The 24,498-nt window shown below is 40.2% G+C and overlaps 1 protein-coding gene across 9 annotated transcripts; it reads left to right on the top strand.

Annotated features, from left to right (window-relative positions):
- The first annotated feature begins 7,406 nt into the window (after positions 1 to 7,406).
- On the top strand, positions 7,407 to 21,897 carry LOC112260117. Of its 9 annotated transcripts, none has more exons than XR_006084294.1 (11): positions 7,408 to 7,687; positions 8,146 to 8,189; positions 8,910 to 9,070; positions 9,494 to 9,611; positions 10,419 to 10,472; positions 12,509 to 12,741; positions 13,135 to 13,307; positions 14,615 to 14,704; positions 16,410 to 16,525; positions 17,059 to 17,227; positions 17,358 to 18,029. XR_006084294.1 is itself a non-coding variant. In XM_042328509.1 (9 exons), exons 1-9 carry the CDS (start codon positions 8,105 to 8,107, stop codon positions 16,897 to 16,899), a joined length of 1,077 nt encoding a protein of 358 aa, XP_042184443.1. In that variant the 5' UTR covers positions 7,746 to 8,104; the 3' UTR covers positions 16,900 to 17,183. The 9 variants fall into 9 exon arrangements, 1 of the variants encoding a protein (XP_042184443.1); XR_006084291.1 differs by lacking the exon at positions 7,408 to 7,687 and adding an exon at positions 18,924 to 21,897 and having other exon boundaries at positions 7,751 to 8,189; positions 17,358 to 17,524; XR_006084290.1 differs by lacking the exon at positions 7,408 to 7,687 and having other exon boundaries at positions 7,751 to 8,189; positions 17,358 to 17,524; positions 17,654 to 18,029.
- The last annotated feature ends 2,601 nt before the right edge of the window (positions 21,898 to 24,498 follow it).

The raw sequence follows: 24,498 nt of genomic DNA, 5'->3' as shown, positions 1-24,498 counted from the left end.
TACGTGATTTGTCTCCAGTACTTGAAAATGTGAATAAAACAGTAAATACATTATGATCCATACATACAGTGCATTCGGAAATTATTCAGACCCCTAGACTTTTTCCACATTTTGTTACGTTCCAACCTTATTCTAAAATGGATTAAATTGTTGTTTTTTTCATCATTAATCTCTACACAATACCCCATAATGACAAAGCAAAAACAGGTTTTAATTATTTTTTGCAAAGGTATAGAAAAACCTAACTGATATCACAATTAAATAACTATTCTGACCCTTTACTCAATACCTTGTTGAAGTACCTATGGCAATGATTACAGTCGTGGGTCTACTTGGAGATGACGGTACAAGCTTGGCACACCTGCATTTGGGGAGTTTCTCCCATTCTTTTCTGCAGATCCTCTCCAGCTCTGTCAGTATGTAGCTACAGCTTGTTTGGCCCATTGTGTCAAGTCACTCCGGTTCACACTGACCATGTGCAGAAAGTTGTCCAACTTCTTCACACTGATCTTTGTCGATAGCGCCTGATAAATTCAGGGCATCAATGTTGTTGAGAGCAATAGCAACACTTCTGCAGTTCTTCATGGCTAACGTTATATCTTTCAGAAAAGCTACAATAGCAAGGATTATCTTCACATTCTGAGCAGCGCATGTTATAGATAGAGGCATGCTACATGACAGACCAATCCGAACTTATCTCTCGGCATGTCCAGTCCATTATCTCAGCCAATCATGGCTAGCGGAAAGGTTCCTGACTTTTTCTGTGACTAAACCAACTAGGCTCGTAATTTAACAATTGCATTCATATTTACAGATGGCATACAAGTTCGTTATTAAGGCACATGAAAGTTCACATGTTCCAGAAGGATCTTCTAACAAAAAACGCATTTTGATTAAAAAAGTAAAATAACACGTTCAAATGCCTCTCCTGTGAAGTAGTGGTAGCTTCATGAAACAGGTCACATTTGCTCCTGAGGGGGAGCTGTTTGGTTCAGAATCTGCATGTAATTTGGCTATTAAAAATATTGCCTAGTCAGACCATTATTACTGTTCCAGCTGCCTGATAGGTGTTATTAGGTAGGTAATGTTAAGCGTAGCATGGAGACCAATCTTTACTGGGCGATACTTACTCAATTCCCGACTTGGATGACAAGCATATTTTCTGAACTTCCATGCAAGGGGTTTGTTTGAATTTAGAAAATGCTCTGTTATTTAATGAATTAAATGTTTTACTCCATGAAGTAATCCAACAATGTGTACACCGCAATCTTGTCAATATCAAATCTTCTCATTGATCGAGACAGGCGAGTGTCATCATGGCATGCGGCATTTTGGGGAGGACACCCACCTGTCTCAATCAATGAGAGAAGATTTGAAATAGACAAGATGGAGTCGTGTGAATTATGGAGCCATGACCAATTTTCAGAATTATCGACCATTCGTGTGTTTTTTATTTTTCTCTTTGTATTGGAGTGTAGGCAAAGTTCAACAACATGGCAGATCATTACCTTTTGTAGATGAAAGGGTGGTTTATAGAGGCTCCTAGGGTTAACGTGATTATAATCAACAGGTACTGTATTCATAAATCACTGGCTTTGTATGGTTTGCAGTTACTAAAATTATTACATTTCCTATATATGGACGAAGGACCAGAAGATAGATAGCCCTTTGTATTGGCCTTATAGAGCTAGACACTGGACAGCCGCATCTAACTACAAAATACACATATCAAATAATCTATCTATCTTTCAGTCCACTAACACTAATGGCCAATTGTTAATCTTTTGTACTATAATGCCTGTTTTCCCTGTACCCAGCTTCCATTTCGGACCCTATCCCTTCCCCTTGGTTCTAACCCTTCCATGTTTGCCTATATGAAGGGTGTAGATACAGTGTAGGTGTGGAGATTTCACCTTACATATCTGCAAACAATGCGTTTAATGTAAATACTGCTGGCTTGGCTACAAAACCTGCGTGGACAATGTGCCTATACTGAGAATTTAGTCGAATAAGGGCTAGACCTTAGTCTAGCAATACTGTATTGCAACCTTGCCCTCACACTAAATAATCACTATGCTGACAAGGTTTGGTAAGTGACAGCAATAGGTTGGAAGCTTGGATTTCACCAATCCAATAACAAACAGATCAGTGAATCATTCAAAAAGGGAGGAAGGAAGGATGAGTTTTTTTTTTGAGATTGAGCAACTATGTAGCCCAAGGAAATTACCATGTATAATGGAGTAAGACTGCCATCGAGTGTGCTAAAAGCAAAATAAATGGAGAATTGTTAACAACACTGCCTTTCTGGTTTCAAAAGGTCCGAAAAGCACTGCAAATATTTCACATTCATAATAAAGCTCCCTTTGGTGCATCTGTATCCATCACAAATGTATGTCTTACTTCTCTCTTTGGAAACCTTTGGTACTCTCTCAACATGAATGACTTCTACTCCAGTCTCTACTGCAGTGTGACATATCTGAGTGTAACAGTATAGCTTCCGTCCCTCTTCTCGTCCCTACCTGGGCTCAAACCAGGGACCCTCTGCACACAGACAATAGTCACCCACGAAGCATCGTTACCCATCGCGCCACAAAAGCCACTGCTCTTGCAGAGCAAGGGGAACAACTACTTCAAGGCCTCAGAGTGAGTGATGTCACCAATTGAAATGCTATTAGCACGCACCACCGCTAACTAGCTAGCCATTTCACATCGGTTACACTCACCCCCCTTTTAACCTCCTCCTTTTCCGCAGCAACCAGTGATCCGGTTCAACAGCATCAATGTAACAGTATAACTTTAGTCTGTCCCCTCGCTCGAACCAGGGACCCTCTGCACACATCGACAACTGACACCCTCAAAGCATCGTTACCCATCGCTCCACAAAAGCCACAGCTCTTGCAGAGCAAGGGGAACAACTACTTCAAGGCCTCAAAGCCAGTGACGTTACCGATTGAAACGCTATTAGTGCGCACCACCGCTAACTAGCTAGCCATTTCACATCGGTTACATGAAAACAGAATGGAAATGAAAATAAGTTTGAAACATTACATTTGGCATTTGTTGTGTTCAATACGACAGAATGGTGTTCAATGTTGAATTCAAGAAAAACAGTACTGTACTGAACGACCAGTAAAACTTTTTTTAAATGGTCACAGTAATATTGATCAGCCAGACCTCGCCACACCCACCAAACGGGAGCAAACGTTCCTCAAAGGCTGTTTGAAGAACGGTGCTCACTATTTTGGATAAACGTGTCATTTAGTACAAACGGTCACTCAATCTAGCAAAAGGTGAATGGAATTGAACGCACCTCAGGACATTAAAGTTTCGATTCCCTGTCATATTTGCTTTATAATCCAATTGCATTACTCTTCGCAAAATCAAACATACAGTGATTAGTGAAAGTCTTCACACCCTTTTCACAGTTGTCACAGTTTGCCGCCTTACAATTTGAATTTCTGTTAAGATTTAAATATATTTATTTCCTACTAATCTACAACACAACCTACTCCACATTTTCAAAGTGGGTGGAAAATTGACATTTCTGGAGATTTTCTAGAATTAATAGAAATAAATATTGATTGCATCTTGATTGTGTGTCTTCACACTGTAGACATAATACGTTTTTGAAGCACCTTTGGCAGCAATTACCAGCTGTGTATCATGTTGAATAAGATTTCACCAACTTTGTACAACTCTTGGAGCAAAAAACTACATGACCAAAATTATGTGGACACCTGCTCGTCGAACGTCTCATTCCAAAATCATGGGCATTATTACGGAGTTCTCCCCTTTGCCCCACTCTTCTGGGAAGGCTTCCCACTAGACATAGGAACATTGTCATCTACTTCTAGAAGTAGTGGGTGGAGGAGTCAGGCGCAGAGAGCAGGGTAGTAGATACGTGGATAGTTTATTCCCAAAGCAACAGTGTCGGTCAACGCCACACACACGGGCGCTAAAAGACCCAGTCCAAAACGACAGGACGAAACGGTTTGGGAAAAAATAACATCCACAGAAATCACACACATCAAATAACAGAAAACAAGCCGTACAAAAGGGTTTAAATAGCCCAAAACCTAAACAAGAAACAGGTGCAACTAATCAGACAACACTAAATGAAACAGAAAAGGGGATCGGTGGCAGATAGTAGGTTGGAGACGACGATCGCCGAGCGCCGCCCAAACAGGAAGAGGCACCATCTTCGGTGGGATTCGTGACAAACATTGCTGCGTGGACTTGCTTCCATTCAGCCACGAGCAATAGTGAGGTCGGGCACTGATGTTGGGCGATTAGGCCTGGCTCGCAGATGGCATTCCAATACATCCCAAAGGTGTTCGATGGGGTTGAGGTCAGGGCTGGAGGCTGTTCTTCCATACCGATCTCGACAAACAATGTATGTATGGACCGTGCTTGTGTACGGGGGCATTGTCATTATGACCCGGAAAGGGCCTTCCCCAAACTGTTGCCACAAAGTTGGAAGCACAGAATCATCTAGAATGCAATTGTATTTCCCTAGGAACTAAGGGGACCAGCCCGAATCATGAGAAAAAGGCCCAGACCATTATTCCTCCTCCACCAAACTTTAGACCAAGATTTGTCCATCGGACTTCCAGATGGTGAAGCGTGAATCATCATTCCAGAGAACGCCTTTACACTGCTCTAGAGTCTAATGGCGGCGAACTTTACATCACACCAGCTGATGCTTGGCATTGCGCATGGTGATCTTAGGTTTGTGTGCATCTGCTCAGCCATGGAAACCCATTTCATGAAGCTCCCGACGAACAGTTTTTGTGCTGACGTTGCTTCCAGAGGTAGTAATGTCAGCCACACTCAGTAGTGAGTATTGCAACCGAGGACAGACGATTTTTACGAGCTACACGCTTCAGCGCTCGGTGGGCTTGTTCTGTGAGCGTGTGTGGTCTACCACCTCACGGCTGAGTCGTTGTTGCTCCTAGACATTTCCACTTCCCAATACAGCACTGACCGGGGCAGCTCTAGCAAGGCAGACATTTGATGAACTGACTTGTTGAGAAAGGTGTTGTCCTAGGATGGTGCCACGTTGAAAGTCACTGAGCTCTTCAGTAAGGCTGCTAATGTTTGTCTATGGAGATTGCATGGCTGTGTGCTCAATTTTATACACGTCGGCAACGGGCGTGGCTGAATCAGCCGAATCCACTAATTTGAAGGGGTGTTCACATACTTTTGCATTATAGTGTATATCAATTGTTTTTGCCAAATATGCTCAAGCTCAATCAATTTTTGTTGGGGATCATTGATGGACAGCAAAGATCAAGTCTTAGCTCTGATTTTTCAAACAGATTTATGTCAGCATCGAGACTGGACCTCTCAACACCCCTTGGGAAGCCTTTTATGTGTGTTTTTAGTCTTAAAATGCATGTAATTGTCCCACTGAAAAATAAAAGTATCCCAGTGTTAGAGCTTCAAAATATTTAGTTAGGTTTACAATAAGTTTTTCCTGGGGGTTGCCAATTTCATACTTATTTTGGTCTTGACAAAACTCCCCAGTCCCTGCCAGTGACAAACATTCCTATAACATGATGCTGCCACAATTCTTGAAAATGTAGAGGGTTTCACTCTGTGATGTGTTGGATTTGCTATGTTGTTTTCAACCTTTTGAACCTCTCTGGATGAACTATATAATTTTACATAAATGTAGTGATTAATAAATTGGTTAAAATAAATCAATAAAATGAACAATTCTGTGAACTGTCATGTGCAAGTTTTAAATTGACCCGATACCTGTTAGCAAAGATGTCAGCTAGAGATGACGTACAGGGATTTGTAGTTTTGCATGTCTACCGTGATACTAATTTGACATTTTGAATCGGAGAGTAACTAGAGCCGACTATATTGATTTTAGAAAGTTAATCCATTTGCCTCGGTTTGGCAGTCTCATCCAGATTTTCATGGCAATTGTAGTTCACATTATCAGCTAATTAGCATTTCATTTTTTTTTTGGGGGGTAAATACAGGCAAATATATTGATACAAGTCACATTGTCCTAGAGATATTTACATGGTTATCAAAAGCCTACATGAAACAGCCTTTATTTTAAGTGTTTCTAAAATAACCTATGGGAAAAATGAATGGTGGAAAAACAATTGGAACCATTTCCCTGTTTGACCACTACGTTTTATAGGTATGATTACACTTCTTCTTTGATGAAGTTTGCATCCAATGTTGATAGTGCATTACCACACCAGCTAGACTGGGTATGGAATAACAAAAAAAAACATTTTGGGAATGGGGAAAACAACGACATACAATATAAAACACGTCAACTAAGAAAATCCATCACACTTCTTCAATCACAGTCCACTCCAAAATGCATCCCTACACAGGCTCAGGGTCCTATGATGGGGGTACATTCACCAACAGCATTTATTTTACGGCCTCGGCTGTGAAATCACAAAGACCCAGAAAACGTTAAGTGGTATTCACAATGATTCCAATGATTCCAGAGTTCTCAGCTTGTGCTGTACAGTTTATGACTATTGCAATAAATAATACTAAATCCACCTTTTTAACATGTAGCATTTCATTATCCCTCGGTTGATGAGAAACCTTTACTGGTCGTGGTGGCTCTACTACAATTGCTTCTTCCCCGCAACTAATTTCTTCCAATCCTCCCACCGTCTCCATGTAGGAGACACGCTGGACACTCCTTAGCCACTCCAAGAATTCAGACGCATGTTCACCTCCACAGTTGCAGCATTTCCCCTAATCTGGCATACGATATTCTTCTCATCTGCACCCACTTGGCACATTACAAAATAGTTTACATTCCAACCCAACCTCACATTCAATTTGCGCATATATGTACAAATTGTATTTCAGAAGATTTCGTGCGTTTTTGTGCATTTTTGTGTGGTTCAATTCGTTTGAAAATACACGAATTTAACCAGTAGGTGACACACAAGCCTTTGCAACAACCATAGCCGCATAGCCTGTATTTCATTATTTATTTATTTATTTAACGTTATGAATATATATTTTTATTTATTTAATCCCTATTAAAACATTGATTGTGTGCCTATATGTACTGTTTTCGATTTTTCTGAACAGACTTTTCAGTAAAGAATGAATGTAAGCAATGCATGATGGCTAATGGTGTTTTATTCGGTTGTAGTTCAATGTATTTCTTACAAAAAACAAACGTGTAAACCATCTATTGACCAGAATGTACTGAAAATACAATAGCAGCCTTAACATTGTCCATCAATACAAAAAAATACAAAAATAAATCGTCGAACATTTTGGGAAACGTATGCAGTCATTGTCATCTTACATTTTGTTGGCCAACCAAAAATATTGTAATGACCTGACTAAATCATAACGGAACAATTGTCCAGACAGAGGGTTGAGTTTACGAATTGACGGTTTATTAACCCAACTTTACACAGGCTACTGTTTGGCCGTAGCCCACGCCAAATAAACGAAAGATACCCCACAAGGCAACCGTGCCCTTCTCTTGTGAAGGCCAGACGTAAGAGAGAGAACAAAGGCTAAACCTAGTCTTAACTTCCGATGCTCCATCCCCTTGCCCAACCCCCCTCCACGCCACTCCGCCAGGATGCCCGGCATCAGAACATTCCAGGCATTCCCATGATCAAACTGCAGATAGCAGGTTGATTGGCATGTCGGACCCCGCGAACACTGGGTACTGGTAAGTACAACACAACCACCTACTAGCCTAACACATAACACACAGTTTTCGGATCGCTACAATACCAAAACGTTAACCCGTAATAAGACTAGGGTGGAATTGTACTATGAGCTGGCTGAGTGTAAATACATGGCTCTGCGTGTAAGCACTTTTTCACTGGAAACTTTCTTCTGTTCAAATTACCGACAGTGCGAAATAGAGTTGTCTGAGGGCATCCGGTTTACCAAGAGCTTTGGTCTGCTAGTAACGCTTTATATTAGATTATTTATATAACACTAGACATCTTTCGTATTTCAACTTGGCTGCACCTACGGTTATGTGAACGTTAAATCAAGTGCAATACCTGCGTCGACCTGTGGCGAGCAGCAAAACACCGGAAAGATTCTAGCCTACCGGAAAGTTACAAGAAGAACAAGAATGGTTACATCATCCGGTCATGTGACATTTGTTGTTTATAGATTTTTCGCCCACGCCAGATGCCTAGACCCCGGACAGATAACAGGTAGGTCGCCAGTTCGTCCCTTGTTGTCAGAAATACAGCATGCGTACACATTTGTTTTGTGTTTGTTAAAGTGTTTTGTTTAAAAAACGTGTAAACCAGTGAGGAACGCTAGGTAACTAAGGTGAATAAAGAAAGTTGCATACACAACAGAATGTGTGGATGTTTTTGGATATCATTCTCACTTATTATTTTTGCCACCTATACATTAGGCTATATATTTCCCCTTTTCCTCTTTGCATCTTCAAAGAAATATACATTGCCACTCAATCTGTATTCATCTTGTGACTTCTCCTTGGAAGAAGGAGAGAGGGACCCTAGGAGGGATGTAAAGGAGTTGATGAAATCCTGTTAGGACCTCCTCTCGCCTGATTGTCTGTCTTAACTAGTCAATGATCTAAGTTGATCGAAACCTGTAGACACTGTAGCCTTTAAGGACTGGAGTTGCACACATGTCATAGAACAACATAAAAAAGAAAGTGACAGACTAATAATGCGTTGTTGGTAAATGGTGACAAACTGACTGATCTGCAAGTATTAATAGATATGTATTTGTTATGCAAATTGATTTGTAGATCAGTCAGTCTGCGTGTGGAGGAGGATGAAGACCTTTAGTTACGTGCAGGACATATTAAAACACTGACATGCAGCTTTTCTCAGATGAGAGGTTACTATGTGAAGGAATGTGTTAGGATTGGAAGTTGTCTCTATGTTTCTTTTGAGATGGTATGGCCTCTGAGGACCCCCAAGACCAACTGGATGAGGCTATTAAAAAGGCAGAACGCCTTGCTGAGGAGCTCAACCAAGAGAAGGACCCACAAGCCCAACTGGACGAGGCCATTAACGAGGCAAAAAGGCTGGCTGAGGAGCTCAACCCAGAGCGGGTAATGTAACAAGTCGTACATTACCGGTAATGTAACCCCCATAGCTCCCAGGCGTGCACAAATATTCTCAACACAACCCCAGCACCACAGCGTTATGATTTATCATTGCCTTTTGTTTGTCAAAGAAGACCCCACATGGCACAAATGTGAATTTAAACGTAGACTCCGTGATATGACCTGAACACGGGCATCAATGATATTGCCCATTGAGTATGAGGCACAAGGGTGCATTTGTTAACATCCTTGTGAACTTCTATACATGTTAGCTGTGTGAGTGAGCCAGAACGTGGGTCTACTGCAGGTGCCTTTCCTCAGCTGACAAATCACTTCACCTTATGTGAAAATAGAATTATTGCTTGTGCTCCATATGTGCACAAGCTTTTATTAGTGGGCCAGCCATGATAATTGAAATGCACTTTTTAGGAAAATAAGAAGAAAAAGACCAACAAGCCTCCAGGGATTAGGTTCAGATGGAGACAAAGGGATGAGAGAGGACAGATTGTTCCTCAAAACAGGAAGGCAACTACATCCACTTCTCTTGGTAAGTTTCATCCCGTCTAGGTGTTTCATTTTATTGGTCCCTGATCTGACCTTTTCCTTTCAAACATACTGTATCATAGCACATCAAACGTTTGTTGCCGTGCCATAGGCCGGTCTAGTACCATCTACCCAAAGCACCTAATACATTACATGCAGGTCTGATCCCACCTTTCCCTGTCTCTAACTGTTGTCTGTTTCTGATGAAAATACATATTTAATGGAAGGAGTGTCAGAACTCCAGAAAATCTTTTGAATTAAAATCCTTTTTATTACAATTTTTTTCAGCTCCAAGGGCCAGTATGTCAAGAGCCAGACTAGTGCAACATTTTGTGCCAGTCACTGAGGAGGAAGATTAATCTATACAATTCCTTGTTATTCAGTGGCCTTGTAATTAATTTATTGTATTTTTATTAAAGCTGTAATCGGTAGTTGAAACAATAACAAAGCACACTCCCCTCCCCTGTTTTGGTTAAAAGCTGAGTGATGGGGTTGGCCAAATGTAACCACTTTCAATTTATAGACAGAGCTATGGATGCAATAACTTACCATCAATGTTATTAAAATAATAGTTTTAACCATGTTTTAAGGCTATACAGTGTTTTTTTAAACATTTACTGTGTTTGCAAACATTGACTAAAACAAGCTTATAGTTTGGGTTACGACAGTTGGAATTAAACTCATGAGGCATTAACAAGTTATAATCTTCTAGAATCAATGGGTATATATCATTAATATAAGTCCAAAAATGGCTTTAGCAACTTCTGAATTCCCCTTTAAGTCTAATCCCTTTTTGCATATCTTATTTTAGAGACAAGGACCAGTGGATTGGAATCCACTCCAGTTTTAAACATTGAAGAAATAGGTATGTTTAAATTGTTTTACTTTCAAAATTGGGGTCATCTTGGTGTTACTGAATTATACTGCATCTTTATTTTGACAGTGATGCAACATTTTTAAATGTGGTTCTAGTCTCCAGAATTTCAGATTTGAGATCAAATGTTTGATATGAGGGTACAGTACAGAATGCCACCTTTTGTTTCAGGGTATTTTCAGACTTTTCTGATTTATCGTTTTGAAATGAAAGCACTTAGTTTTATTAGTCGTATGTTCAGGATACTGATGGTAACACCATCCAACGAAATGATTACTTGCAGGTAGCTTCTCGACAATGCAATTCAAAATGCTGGAGTTTTGAGACAAATTCAACATTTTAGCGTCACTGTCCAAATACTTCTGTAGGGGAGTGTAACAACATCCTGGCAGAGATTTTTCCTGCACATTTCCTTTAATATGAAGCAATCTGCCATTCCACATTATGGAATTAGTCTTAGTTGAATTCATTCAAATCCACTATTGGAATGTTTATGTTCCTTTTGCAACCACTGTCTGTAATTGTGAAAGCTGGAAGCATTTGCCTTTGAGGAGAGTTTACTCTGTAGTCAAAATGCACTGAGTCTACAAAATATTCCTAATATTGAGTTGCACTCCCTTTTGCCCTCAGAACAGCTTCAATTCGTCACGGTATGGACTCCAGAAGGTGTTGAAAGCATTCCACAGGGATGCTGGCCCATGTTGACTCAAATGCTTCCCACAGTTGTGTCAATTTGTCTGGATGTCCTTTGGGTTGTGGACCATTCTTGATATACAAAGGAAAATGTTGATCATGAAAAACCCAGCAGCGTTGCAGTTCTTGACACAAACCGTTGCACCTGGTACCTACTACCATACCCCCTTCAAAGGCACGTAAATATTTTGTCTTGCCCAGTCAACCTCTGAATGGCACACATACACAATCCATGTCTCAATTGTCTCAAGGCTTAAACATCCTCCTTTAATCTGTCTCCTTCCCTTTATCTACACTGAAGTGGATTTAACAGGTGACATCAATAAGGGATCATAGCTTTCACCTGGTCAGTTTGTCAGGGAAAGAGAATGTTTTGTACACTCAGTGTGTTTTTGCTGTTTTAAGAACATTCAGAATTTCTATTCAACGATAGGATCAAGTTCTATTGTTTGATATTCCAATTTAAACTTTAGTCAATATTTTGGTCTGCCCTGTAATTGAATTTACTGTGGAATCAAAGCTGGGATTTTTGGCTTGTCACACCATAGATTGTGCAGAGATATATTTGCTGTCACCTACTCACCTACTATGTGTGTTTTAATAGATTAATTATATCATATTCTTCATTTAATCCTTTCCCATTTTGTGTTTTCAAAAAAGCAATACTTCGTCAAGAGATTAACATCCTCCTAGCTGATTTAGAAGACCCTGAGTGTGCAAATCCTGCTGTGCCTGGTGCATGACACAGTTGGAGTGTGAGGAAGGAACTCTCACAGGATAGGTGGAGGGAGTCCAGGCCTGAGATTTTATATTCTCTGCTGGCTACAGAGCATGCTTCTTAAAAGATCTGTCAGTCATGCAATGTGAAAAGGGCTATTCTGCGATGTAGAGACTGTCTGCCGAAACAGCTTTACTGCGAAGACTGCGATGCCTCTAAACATGCAAAGTTCCCCCTGCACATCAGACAGTCCATGATCGAGGGATTATACACGCCCCTTCCTCCGACTACAGCCATATTGCTCCACAGTGATGGCAAATATGCACTTCATGAACAGGGTGTGTTTTATTTTATTTTTGCGGCTGAATGTATTATATCAAAGTTGAAATGTATTCTTGTTTATTGTTGTATATAAATATTGTCCCTAGATTGTTTCTTACCATTGGACGTACCAGAGGTGATATGTGGTTGCCTGACAAGCACCATCCATGTTGGCCTTGGGAAACATATAAACCTTTTAGGAATAAATGGCATGTGCAATATCTACAAGAACCAAACAGTGATTTAGCAATGCAATGTAAAACAACATTAATTCAGACTACATTTTTCCCTCAAGGTCGTTACAATGTCACAGTGCCTGTGCTGACCTGCACAACCTGTCTTAGCACCTGGACAGCAAACTTGGCAGATCTGATAAAGAATGGGCGCTGGCCTGCCACTGTCAACTGTGACACCATATACCAGGTAGATCTGTTCAGCTCTTTTGAGGAGCTGAAAGTGTCAGCCCCAGGAATGTCCCGTCTGGCGTTTATGCGGATTTTGGAGCAGCGAACTGACTTCTTTGGCAGGGTAACAATAAATTATACTCAGCTTTAACAATGTATGACATCAGGTTAACAATATGTTAAAGTTATGTTACACAAAGCGTTGTAACAAAATGTATTTCCTGTACTACAACTAGGTTAAAACTGCATGTCTCTTGCTACAGTATGTGTTAGCCTCCTGCACCACTGTCCTGCCATGCACCTTATCTGTGCCCCTCTTGCATCCAATATTTCCTGCTCTTTACAACATAAGTACTCATCCTACTTTGCATTGGCTTTCACCTGCTTTGCTGTCAACACTATGTACTGTCCCTGCTTTAACTCAAATCCAGTCAGCCATAGTGAATTATAGTATGTTTTGTTTATACTATTGTTGTAAGTTATTTCATATTTTCTATATGTATTTTTCCCTTACCAGAACGGAATGACCTTTGGGGACACTTTTCAAAAAAGCTTCTTTGAGTGGATGTACTGCCGCTCTGAAATTGATCAGGTCTGTGATATACAGTACTTTGACTGCCCAGCCTGTTCCCCCGGCATGCTTGCAGTGTCAGTGGACGGGAACAAGAAGCTGTATCGATTCAAAAAAGGGTATGTAAAACTATTCATAATTTATCAAATAACACCGTACTCTTATATCATTTTAACAATCCAAACAAGGTTTGCCTAATCTTTGTCCAGTGTGAACATTTTCAAATGCAGTTGAGTTAATTTTTTGCTTAAATGTTTTGAGTTTGTAATGAAATGAATTATCAACATTGTCAAATGTCCCACAATCAGTTACTGAGGTTGATTGCTATTTCATATGTCATATATTTAATGTATTTCACGTATCCTTTTAAGGACTGATGAGAAAGGATTCTTTGGCGTATTTTTCTGCAAGGATGAGGATGTGTCTGACTTTGAACTATGTCTATGAAAGACTAAACATGTACGATTCCTATGTATCCTCTAATCTGAGAAATAGGACTGGCCTCGGGCCATCTGACTCAAAGGCAGACTCATTATACACTATTCCAATAAAACATATCATTTTGGAGAGATGATAATCCTCTCTACAAGTCCAGGGTCGTTACACCACTCCCTTTGTTCAGAAATGCAACACATTTTGCAAGTGCTTGTTTTTTACAGTCAATCTCCAACTCCTGATCTCCATTTTAGCGAACACAGGGGGTAGGTCAGCGCCCTCAGCTAGATTTTAAAAACCTAACCATTGTCCTGTTAACACCCCCCGCCAAAAAAAAAAAAAGATATTTATACTCTTCTACTTCCTTGTCGAGGGTTATGGAAAAGGGCTATGTTGAGCATCCCAGTGGACAGCAGCTAAAGAGTCGTCAAGGATGACAACAAAATTGATGAAGAGGGACTCGGAAGTTGCCGTCTGCCGCCACGGAATACTTCTAAGGAGCATCAACATGATGCGTGGAGAGATATTTGCTGTTCTTGCAGAAGGAATTGTCTGGCAGCAGGAACATACAATTCATGTGTACGGATGTGATCTGCAAATTTTGGCCATCCTGTCCAAAGTTGCCCTTCATTGTCTAGAGCTCGCCACTCTTCTAGACATGAAACCACTTCTTTCCGTCAAGCATGCAAAGGCACATTGTTTGAAATGCGAGTTAAGTTTTTCTTTATTAAACTGTTCAAAGAGATTTTCCAGCTTCAGTCCTTTACAAGGCTTTCCATTTAGATGTTTGTTATTCACATAATTGCAATAGGAAGTCAATAATGTAAATTAAGATGAAGTAGTGAGGACGGAATCAGGAAGGAGCTTGCACAACTCTGGGGGAGGTAGTGGAACAAGAGAACAGCTTCAATCTGTTCCAAGCAAATGTCCAAAGGAGGTAAACAATTTGTTTAAGGTTGTTCTATTCAGCTATTCTATTTGGCTTTTCTAGCAAGAACAGACATGCTAACCATCCAGGCCGTGGGGTGGAACAGAAGGAAGAAAAACAACCTGCAGAGTATTGTCCAGAAGATACTTTAAGGTGTATTGTGTGGATGAATACATTTATTTTAGAAGTATTAGGCCCCCTTGAACTTTGCGACCTTTTGCCACATTTCAGGCTTCAAACATAAAGATATAAAACTGTATTTTTTGTGAAGAATCAACAACAAGTGGGACACAATCATGAAGTGGAACGACATTTATTGGATATTTCAAACTTTTTTAACAAATCAAAAACTTGAAAAATTGGGTGTGCAAAATTATTCAGCCCCCTTAAGTTAATACTTTGTTTCACCACCTTTTGCTGCGATTACAGCTGTAAGTCGCTTGGGGTATGTCTCTATCAGTTTTGCACATCGAGAGACTGAATTTTTTCCCCATTCCTCCTTGCAAAACAGCTCGAGCTCAGTGAGGTTGGATGGAGAGCATTTGTGAACAGCAGTTTTCAGTTCTTTCCACAGATTCTCGATTGGATTCAGGTCTGGACTTTGACTTGGCCATTCTAACACCTGGATATGTTTATTTTTGAACCATTCCATTGTAGATTTTGCTTTATGTTTTGGATCATTGTCTTGTTGGAAGACAAATCTCCGTCCCAGTCTCAGGTCTTTTGCAGACTCCATCAGGTTTTCTTCCAGAATGGTCCTGTATTTGGCTCCATCCATCTTCCCATCAATTTTAACCATCTTCCCTGTCCCTGCTGAAGAAAAGCAGGCCCAAACCATGATGCTGCCATCACCATGTTTGACAGTGGGGATGGTGTGTTCAGGGTGATGAGCTGTGTTGCTTTTACGCCAAACATGATGTTTTGCATTGTTGCCAAAAAGTTACATTTTGGTTTCATCTGACCAGAGCACCTTCTTCCACATGTTTGGTGTGTCTCCCAGGTGGCTTGTGGCAAACTTTAAATGACACTTTTTATGGATATCTTTAAGAAATGGCTTTCTTCTTGCCACTCTTCCATAAAGGCCAGATTTGTGCAATATACGACTGATTGTTGTCCTATGGACAGAGTCTCCCACCTCAGCTGTAGATCTCTGCAGTTCATCCAGAGTGATCATGGGCCTCTTGGCTGCATCTCTGATCAGTCTTCTCCTTGTATGAGCTGAAAGTTTAGAGGGATGGCCAGGTCTTGGTAGATTTGCAGTGGTCTGATACTCCTTCCATTTCAATATTATCACTTGCACAGTGCTCCTTGGGATGTTTAAAGCTTGGGAAATCTTTTTGTATCCAAATCCGGCTTTAACCTTCTTCACAACAGTATCTCGGACCTGCCTGGTGTGTTCCTTGTTCTTCATGATGCTTTTAACGGACCTCTGAGACTATCACAGTGCAGGTGCATTTATACGGAGACTTGATTACACACAGGTGGATTGTATTTATCATCATTAGTCATTTAGGTCAACATTGGATCATTCAGAGATCCTCACTGAACTTCTGGAGAGAGTTTGCTGCACTGAAAGTAAAGGGGCTGAACAATTTTGCACGCCCAATTTTTCAGTTTTTGATTTGTTAAAAAAGTTTGAAATATCCAATAAATGTCGTTCCACTTCATGATTGTGTCCCACTTGTTGATTCTTCACAAAAAAATACAGTTTTATATCTTTATGTTTGAAACCTGAAATGTGGCAAACGGTCGCAAAGTTCAAGGGGGCCGAATACTTTTGCAAGGCACTGTATATCTATGCATCTAATTCATTTAAAAAAAAATAATTATTCTGTTTTGTTTTTGTCATAATTCTCAGACAACAGCAAAAATCCAGGAGGAGACCCAGACTCTCAAACTTTAAGAGTGATTTGGGTGTAGGTGATGAGACTCTGTACAACTGGACAATGGAAGTTCAGCAATGGGCTAATACAGGTAAATGAATACAACAACAAAAAACAACCTAAATGTAACTCTCCTGGGCTGTCACCTTGACGTAGTGGAGAGGCCTGCGTACTCCAATGACCCTGAGAGCTAACCCTTGGAGGGTGTATTCAACCGGCAGGTGCAATCAAGCCGGACAGGTGGAAGGGTAGGAGGCAGACAAAACATTCCCTGGTCCTCCAGGTTGGGGCTCACTCACCCCCCACATAACAAATAATTTGTTACCGAAACCTTCACAGGCCCTATGTTCCTCCAAGAAGTGAGTGCAACTACTCACCATTGGAGATACGTTGTTCATTTATAGATTTATTGTTTCAGAGGAAACAAATGAGAACATGGATGGTCCTCAGGTACTACAGAATTGAAGTTCTGTTTCTTAGCATCAAACAAAGGAAACAGAACCTCTACCGTCAGACAGGTTTGTTACATTTCATGAATATTGAATTGCACTCACTTCACTTCTCTTTCATTTCAAAGCCAAGCAATGTAACAAATAATTCCATTCTCCTTTTTTTTGATAACAGGTAGATGCAAGAAAAGACACCTTCTGCACAGAAAGCTATTGGAAGAAAAAGCCAAATTGACAGCTGCCATAGGAGTACAACACCCCTGTACCAGATTCAGCAATACCATCTGCATCTGAGATCCTTTCCGCAGACCTTCATGCATGGCCTTGGGAGCTGCATGGACAAAGTAAGTAGTAAGTTATTGTGACACACAAACAATGTTTCTGTTTTGCTATCTGTGTTTGTTCAGTTGCTCAAACACAGACAGCACTGCCATTAAAGTTACAAATCCACATTGCATTCTTATGAATTTACAGCTGACCTACTCAAAGACAATAGCCTTTGACTGGGTGATGCTCCTGAGACTGCTGAAAGAGGAGGAGTTAACTATCCTAAAGGGAGTCAAGCAGCACTGGGAAAGCCTAAAGAGGGAATCGGAGAATGTGCTTTGCTTCAGACGTGACAGTTGACCTAAGCAGGAAAAGTAGGGGAACTTTCATTAATATGTACAATTGATGTTGGCACCCTGTAATTGCTATTGTATTTAAGGAATACTTAATTGTATTTACCCTACACATTACGATTGTTGGTGTTCGGCTGGCAATTGAATCAGGCGGAAGCTGGGAGCAGAGGTCTCTTCTCCATGCTTCAGAGGAGAAACCGCAGCCTCAGAAGACACCAGGACTGTGTCAAACTGATATACAGCAAAACTATGGGCCAAGACACCTCCCTCCTAGAAAATAACTTCATAGATGACCTCCTGGTAGAGGACCTAGATGACATCTATGACAGCATCCTCTGATGACGAGTAATCTATGACAGACTGAAGGTGTTTGTTTGGGTGGTTGCAGTTTGCACTGGGTGAAAAGTGATTCCATTTGTTTTGCATATGTGCTTTATCTGCCATCCTAAGGAAAAATAGAGGTGTATAAAGGTTCATGGCAGAAAACAAGTATGTATAGAAATGCTTATATAAACTGTTACATCGATGTTGACGCTTCTAGAAGTTCAAAAATAGACACTCAACAGTCTCTATGTGGCCTTTCAACCCCTATACCCATGACCCACATGGCCTTATAACCACACCTCTATTGCCATGGTCCTCGGCACATCATATTCCTGATAAGCAACAATGATGAAAATTAATTCTCATTGCATATTCAAAAAAAGCAGTTGTGGAATGATTTGGCATTCACTTTCACTAAATATTTTCCACTGACAACTAGCCTAGAGACCAAGCAGATAGACGTTCTGCCTCTATGCGCTAAACATGCTGCATGCCAATATGACTCAGAGGTAGGCCTATATCCAACATAAAAAATGCAGGTAAAGTAATATATTTAATAGCATTATATATACTGTATATATAATCCATATATATGTAAGCTATGTAGATATACACGCAGTCCTATGTATTATAATATATAGCCTAGCTGTGCCTAGCCTATAGGCCTATAGTAAACATGGATATGAATTGTCAAGGTAAGTCGGCCAAAATGCTACATTCTCATCACTTTTGATGATTCTTTTCTCATTACTGAGACATTCACTAAGTACTAAAGTTGATCAGCCCAATCCACTGCTCATAACTAATATATCAACATTGTACTATGTGCCTAGGCCTCTGGTCAAAAGTAGTGCACTTTCAAGGGAATAGGGTGGCATTTGGAAAGAAATAATCCAGTATCTTTATCCATTGAACTAACATTCTTCCAGTAGAAAGACAGAAGGAAACAAGTGACCTTTAAGTCTCAGATTTGCATTAATTTGTTCCAACCAGAATGTTGTAGCTTCACTATATTGGAAAAGGCCCTCGTAAAATAAAAACACGTATATGTTAACCTGTGCGCCTTTTCTAATAGTGCGCTGGCATTTTATTTCAGGACCACGGACAGCTACTGTTAGCTAGTGCGGCAGAAATGCAGGGTTTGCCGTGGCGAGTTCAGAATCACGGAAGTGGAGACTGGAGTGTGTCACTAACAACAAAAACGAAGACCACAAGATGATTTTTGCCTACTGTAAACATTGGCGTTTCAAATCTAATCTGAATCTGATTTTCAACCATCTGACCTACTACTGTCTGATTCATATAGCCTGAAATTAAACATATATATTTAATAACATAGTAAAATGAATCAATGCGAACATAAAATACAAAAATACTCAAACTTCTGACTACTTTAATACACATAAGTGAATTTATCACAATACTTTTGGTCCCCTGGCGGAGCTATGTACAAAACGTACTGGTTTTTCTAGATATGGATGAAAATACACTCAAATTAAAGCTGATAGTCTGCACTTTTACCTCATAGTCATTGTATAATTTCAAATACAAAGTTCTGGAGTACAGATCCAAAACAACAAAAAAATGTGTCACTGTTGCAATACTTTTGTAGCTCACTTTATATAAAGAATATCTAAATGCATATCCTCATGAAACTGATTGAGATCAAATGGTTGGCATGCTGATGCTCCATGAATGTTTCAATTGTAAACCATGGTGAATTTGGCCAACCATTTATGATTGACAGTGATACATGTGAAGGGAGAGTAAGGAATACATTTGTGCATAAAGTAGGTTAAACTGGAGAAATGCGGTCCTCGGCCTTGATCCAGTCATCGTCCCATTTCTTGCCACTGTAAGACAAGAAAGAAAACATGAGGAATGTCATGTTTTTAAGCAGAAATAGAAAATAAATAATTCAATATGTAATCGTGAGCAAGGGTTGCACCTATTACTTTCAAAGGGTTTTATGATTTTTGGTTAAACCTAGTGCTGCCTTCTCCTCTCAAATAATATTTCAACTACATAAAGTACCTTGCAGAAGTCTTCATAACCCTTGGATTTCGCCACATTTTGTGTTACAACATTGGATTGAAATTGATTTAATTTATCTTTTTTTGTCACCAAGCAAATCAAAATGGTGTACTCTAATGTCAAAGTGGAAGAACATTTAGATTTTTTTATAAAGGCATGCCTAAATTAGTTCACAAGTTAAATTTGGCTTAACAAATCACATAATGTTATATGGACTCAATAGGGGTTAACATTATTTTTGAATAACTACCCATACCACTGTACTCCATACATAGAAAATCTGTAAGGTCCCTCAGTCAGGTATTGAATTTCAAGCAGCAAGGACCAGGGAGTTTTTTGAAAGCCTCATAAAGAAGGGCAGTGATTGGTAGATGGGTAACAATAACAAATCAGACATTGCATATCTCTTTAAGCATGATCAAGTTAATAATTATGGTGTGGATTATGTATTAAATCACCCAGACACAAAGATAGTCATCCTTCTGAACTGAGCTGCAGGACATGAATGCAACTGCTCAGGGGTGTTACCATGATGCCATTGGTGATTTTACAGTTAGAAGCTGTCATGGTAGAAAAACTGAGGATGGATCAACATCATTGTAGTAACGCCACAATAGTGACTTTAATTACAGTGAAAGGAAGACTACAACTATACAGAAGAGAAAAAACATCTAATCATGCATCTTGTATGCAATAAGGCACTTGAGTTAGTACTGAAAAAAACTGCAAAGGAATATACTTTTTGGCCTAAATGCAAAGCCTGTTTTCCACCAGACATTGGGAGAGGAAACAACCTTTCAGCAGGATAATAACCTACAACACAATGACAAATATACACTGGAGTTGCTTACCAAGAAGACAGTGAATGTTCCTGAGTTTCCAAGTTCAAGTTTGGACTTAAATCTGATTGGAAATCTATTGCAAGACTTTGAAATGGTTGTCTAGACATAATCCCCAACATATTGACAGAGCTTGAAGAATTATAAAATAATAATGGCCTAATTTTGCACAATCCTGGTGTGTTAAGCTCTAAAAATACTTACCCAAGAAGACGCACAGCTGTAATCACTGTCAAAGGCGTTTCCAAGGGGTCTGACTACTTTTGCAAGGCACCGTAACATCCAATACCAAGGTACAGCCAAAATCATATGTATTTGGAGGGTGAAGCTAAAATGTGAAATTTGGATCTATACTCCAGAATTTTGTATTTTAAATACAAGGTTTCATGTACTATAACTTTAATACACATTAAGTGAATTTGTCCAAATACTTATGGCTTCCTCAAATTGGGGGGACTATATACATAGTGATTTCCTTTCTAAATTGTGAAAAGGTGACTTGTACAATCGCCTCATATGAAACATTTGATCTCAAATCCAAAATGCTCTAGTTTAGAGTCAAAGTGTACATTTTAGCATCACTGTCTAAATACATATGGTGTTGGTTGTACAGTACATCCTCAATTCATGCTAGATTAGTTGAAGTAACATACCATCCAGAGCATGGCTTCCACCTCACTTTCTGCTCCTGACCCTTTATTATGAAACAAATAGAAATGTCTGTTTTGTTTTAAAGCTGCACTATGCAGAAATGGCTCCACAATGTCATGGTAGCTAATATCAGCTGTTTGAAGCTGTTGTACAAAACCAAAGTAACAAAACTTAAGTACAGGAAGCATAGAAATAACGCAAACTGTAGAACAGATCTACTGCTTCTTAGACTTGCTTTCAAGTAAAATGATGATCTGTAACTAACATTTCTATGTGAATTTGGTCGGGCCACCCAGAAAGTTACATATTGCCACTAACTACAAGGTCTATGCACTGCAAGTTAACTACAATTGGTGTTGCACTAGGATTAGCCTGTAAATACAGTCACAGGAATTTCAATGTTCTGCCGATTTACCTCCTTTGAAGTTCTATTGGCAAGAATCTTGAAAATCGGTTGCCCCGGATGCACTGGACACTCAAACAATAAATGCATTTATTTATTTAATTACCACCCACCAGAACATGAATAAAGTTAACGGGACAATCTTTTGCATTATTCATTTTCCATCTATGCTTAGCCTTATACTACACTCTTAAAAATGGTTATTTGGCTGTCACCATAGGAGAACCCTTTTTGGTTCCAGGTAGAACCCTTTTGGTTCCATGTAAAACCCAATAGATTTCTACCTAGAACCAAAAAGGGTTCTCCTTTGGGGACAGCTAAAGAACACTTTTGGCACCCTTCTTTCTAAGAGTGTACTGTATGCCTGCCTCTTGAAAAGTAGGGGACCATCAATCACAAATTGTTTTATACATTTATTAAAAACATAATTTAAATTGACATCATTAACATTTATGAATAAATCCAAAATGCTCTAACATTAACATTTATGAACATTTATGATACTAATTTACCCTTTTGCATGTAGTCATATTTCCTCTTCCTTGGTCGGGGTAGGCTGGGATTGGATGGGGTTGACGGTGTCATGCTCAGCAAGTTTGAGGGTTTTTTGAGGGTGACAGGACTTTCTCCCCGTCTTCTTTGGTTTGGGTGTAGCTGGTCTCCTGTGCGGTGGGGGTTATTTGGGGTTTAACCTGGTTGGGGATCCGGGTGGAGCTGGTCTCCTGGGTGGTGGGGGATATTGGGGTTCAACCTGGTTGAGGATGGGGGTGTGGTCTCCTGGGTGGTGGGGGATATCGGGGTTCAGCCTGGTTGAGGATGGGGGTGTAGCTGGTCTCCTGGGTGGTGGGGGATAGCGGGGCTTCAACCTGCATGAGGATGAGGGTGTAGCTGGTCTCCTGGGGGGCAACTGTATCAGACAGCTATTTGGGCAGCAACAGGAGGAGAGTTGCAGGGTTGTAGTGTGGGGGCATGGGTGTTGATTGCCACTTTGAAATAGAACATATTAAGGAAATGGGACAGACAAGTGGGCAACAGTTTCCAATTGGCAGAGGTGAGCATGTATATTTAAGCAAAAGGCCGGAGGAGGTGTGGTATATGGCATATATGGCAATATACCACGGCTAAGGGCTGTTCTTATGCATGATGCAATGTGGAGTGCCTGGATACAGCCCTTAGTCGTGGAATATTGGACATATACCACAAACCCCCGAGGTGACTTATTGCTATTATAAACTGGTTACCAATATAATTAGAGCAGTAAAAATAAATGTTTTGTCATACGGTCTAATATACCAAGGCTTTCAGACAATCAGCATTCAGGGCTGGAACCACCCAGTTTATAAATAAACTTCTACACAGGATATGTGAAAAGAATGTGTTGAAATGTTGCTTGCCTGAACTAACTCCTCTACTTTAATAATAACAATAATTATACATGAAACATACATAGCTTTACAATTGTAGAAACTAACAAACAATCAATAATCTAACTAAACAACAGCAGACTAAACAAAAGGAAGAAAAATATTCAACAAAATACTTTGGCGCAAATTCTTTGTGTGAGTATGTGAGTGAGACAGCAGGTGAGTGAGCGAGCAGGTGTTGCGCATGTGTGCGAGTGTGTGAAACAGAAGAGGTGTGTGTGGGAATGGTGGAGGGGGAGGTAAGGGTAGGCCATGGTGAAGAGGTGGGTTTTTAGACATTCTGAAAGATGATGATGGACACAGAGTCATGGATGGCTGGGGGGAGGGAGTTCCAGAGTCTAGGAGCAACCCTGGAGAAGGCCCTGTCACTAAAACTCTGGAGCTTGGACCTGGGCATGACAAGGTGGCCGACTGTGGTTGAGCAGAGAGTTCATGAGGGCTGGTAGGTGAGAAGAAGGTCAGAGGTCAGGGGTAGCAAGGTGGGGGAGAGCTTTTTAGGTCTGGAGGATCTTGTAATTAATGCGGTGGGAGCCAGCGGAGTTCACAGACAATGGGGGTGATATGCTGACAGGATGATTTAGTGTGGGTTATAAGATGGGCTGCTGAGTTTTGAACCATTTTGAGCTTATCGAGGGAGTTTGTGTTAGTGCCGGGGAGTAGTGAGTTGCAATAGTCTATTCGGGAGAAGAAGAAAGCATGGATGAGAGTTTCGGGCCGGCAGGACAGGAGAGGGAGGGGCTGATTTTGGCGAATTTGCCTAAGTGGAATCATTTGTTTTTTACAGTCTGACAGATGTGGTGGTTGAGGGATAGACAAAAATACATATGTCTGTCCAAATACCTTTCACAATTGCCTCATACAACCTTTGGATTGCTTCTGATTCATCATACCACTGTGAGGACACAGTGCAGTTGACGAGAAAATGTTATCCTTCCTTCTTCCTCTTGCTGAGGAGTAGCAGGGGGTACCTTGTGGAACCTATGTACCTGGAATCATTAATGACAAGATAACTTCCAGAAACAGTAGCCTAGTGGTTAGAGCGTTGGACTAGTTACCGGAAGGTTGCAAGTTCAAATCCCCGAGCTGACAAGGTACAAATCTGTCGTTCTGCCCCTGAACAGGCAGTTAACCCACTGTTCCTAGGCAGTCATTGAAAATAATAATTTTTCATAACTGACTTGCCTAGTTAAATAAAGGTAAAATAAAATTAAAAAGGCAGAAATCTTTTTAGAGGAAAACATAATAAAGCTTCCCAGCTTGTTTGCTACATTAACCAAGATTGCATATCTTCCATGTTTCATTGTCTTATTTGCCCATTCA

Source organism: Oncorhynchus tshawytscha, linkage group LG10 (assembly GCF_018296145.1).
Source record: "Oncorhynchus tshawytscha isolate Ot180627B linkage group LG10, Otsh_v2.0, whole genome shotgun sequence".
In the NCBI taxonomy this organism is placed as follows: Eukaryota; Metazoa; Chordata; class Actinopteri; order Salmoniformes; family Salmonidae; genus Oncorhynchus; species Oncorhynchus tshawytscha.
Note: the sequence above shows the minus strand (reverse complement) of the source record. Positions and strands in the feature narration are given on the sequence as shown.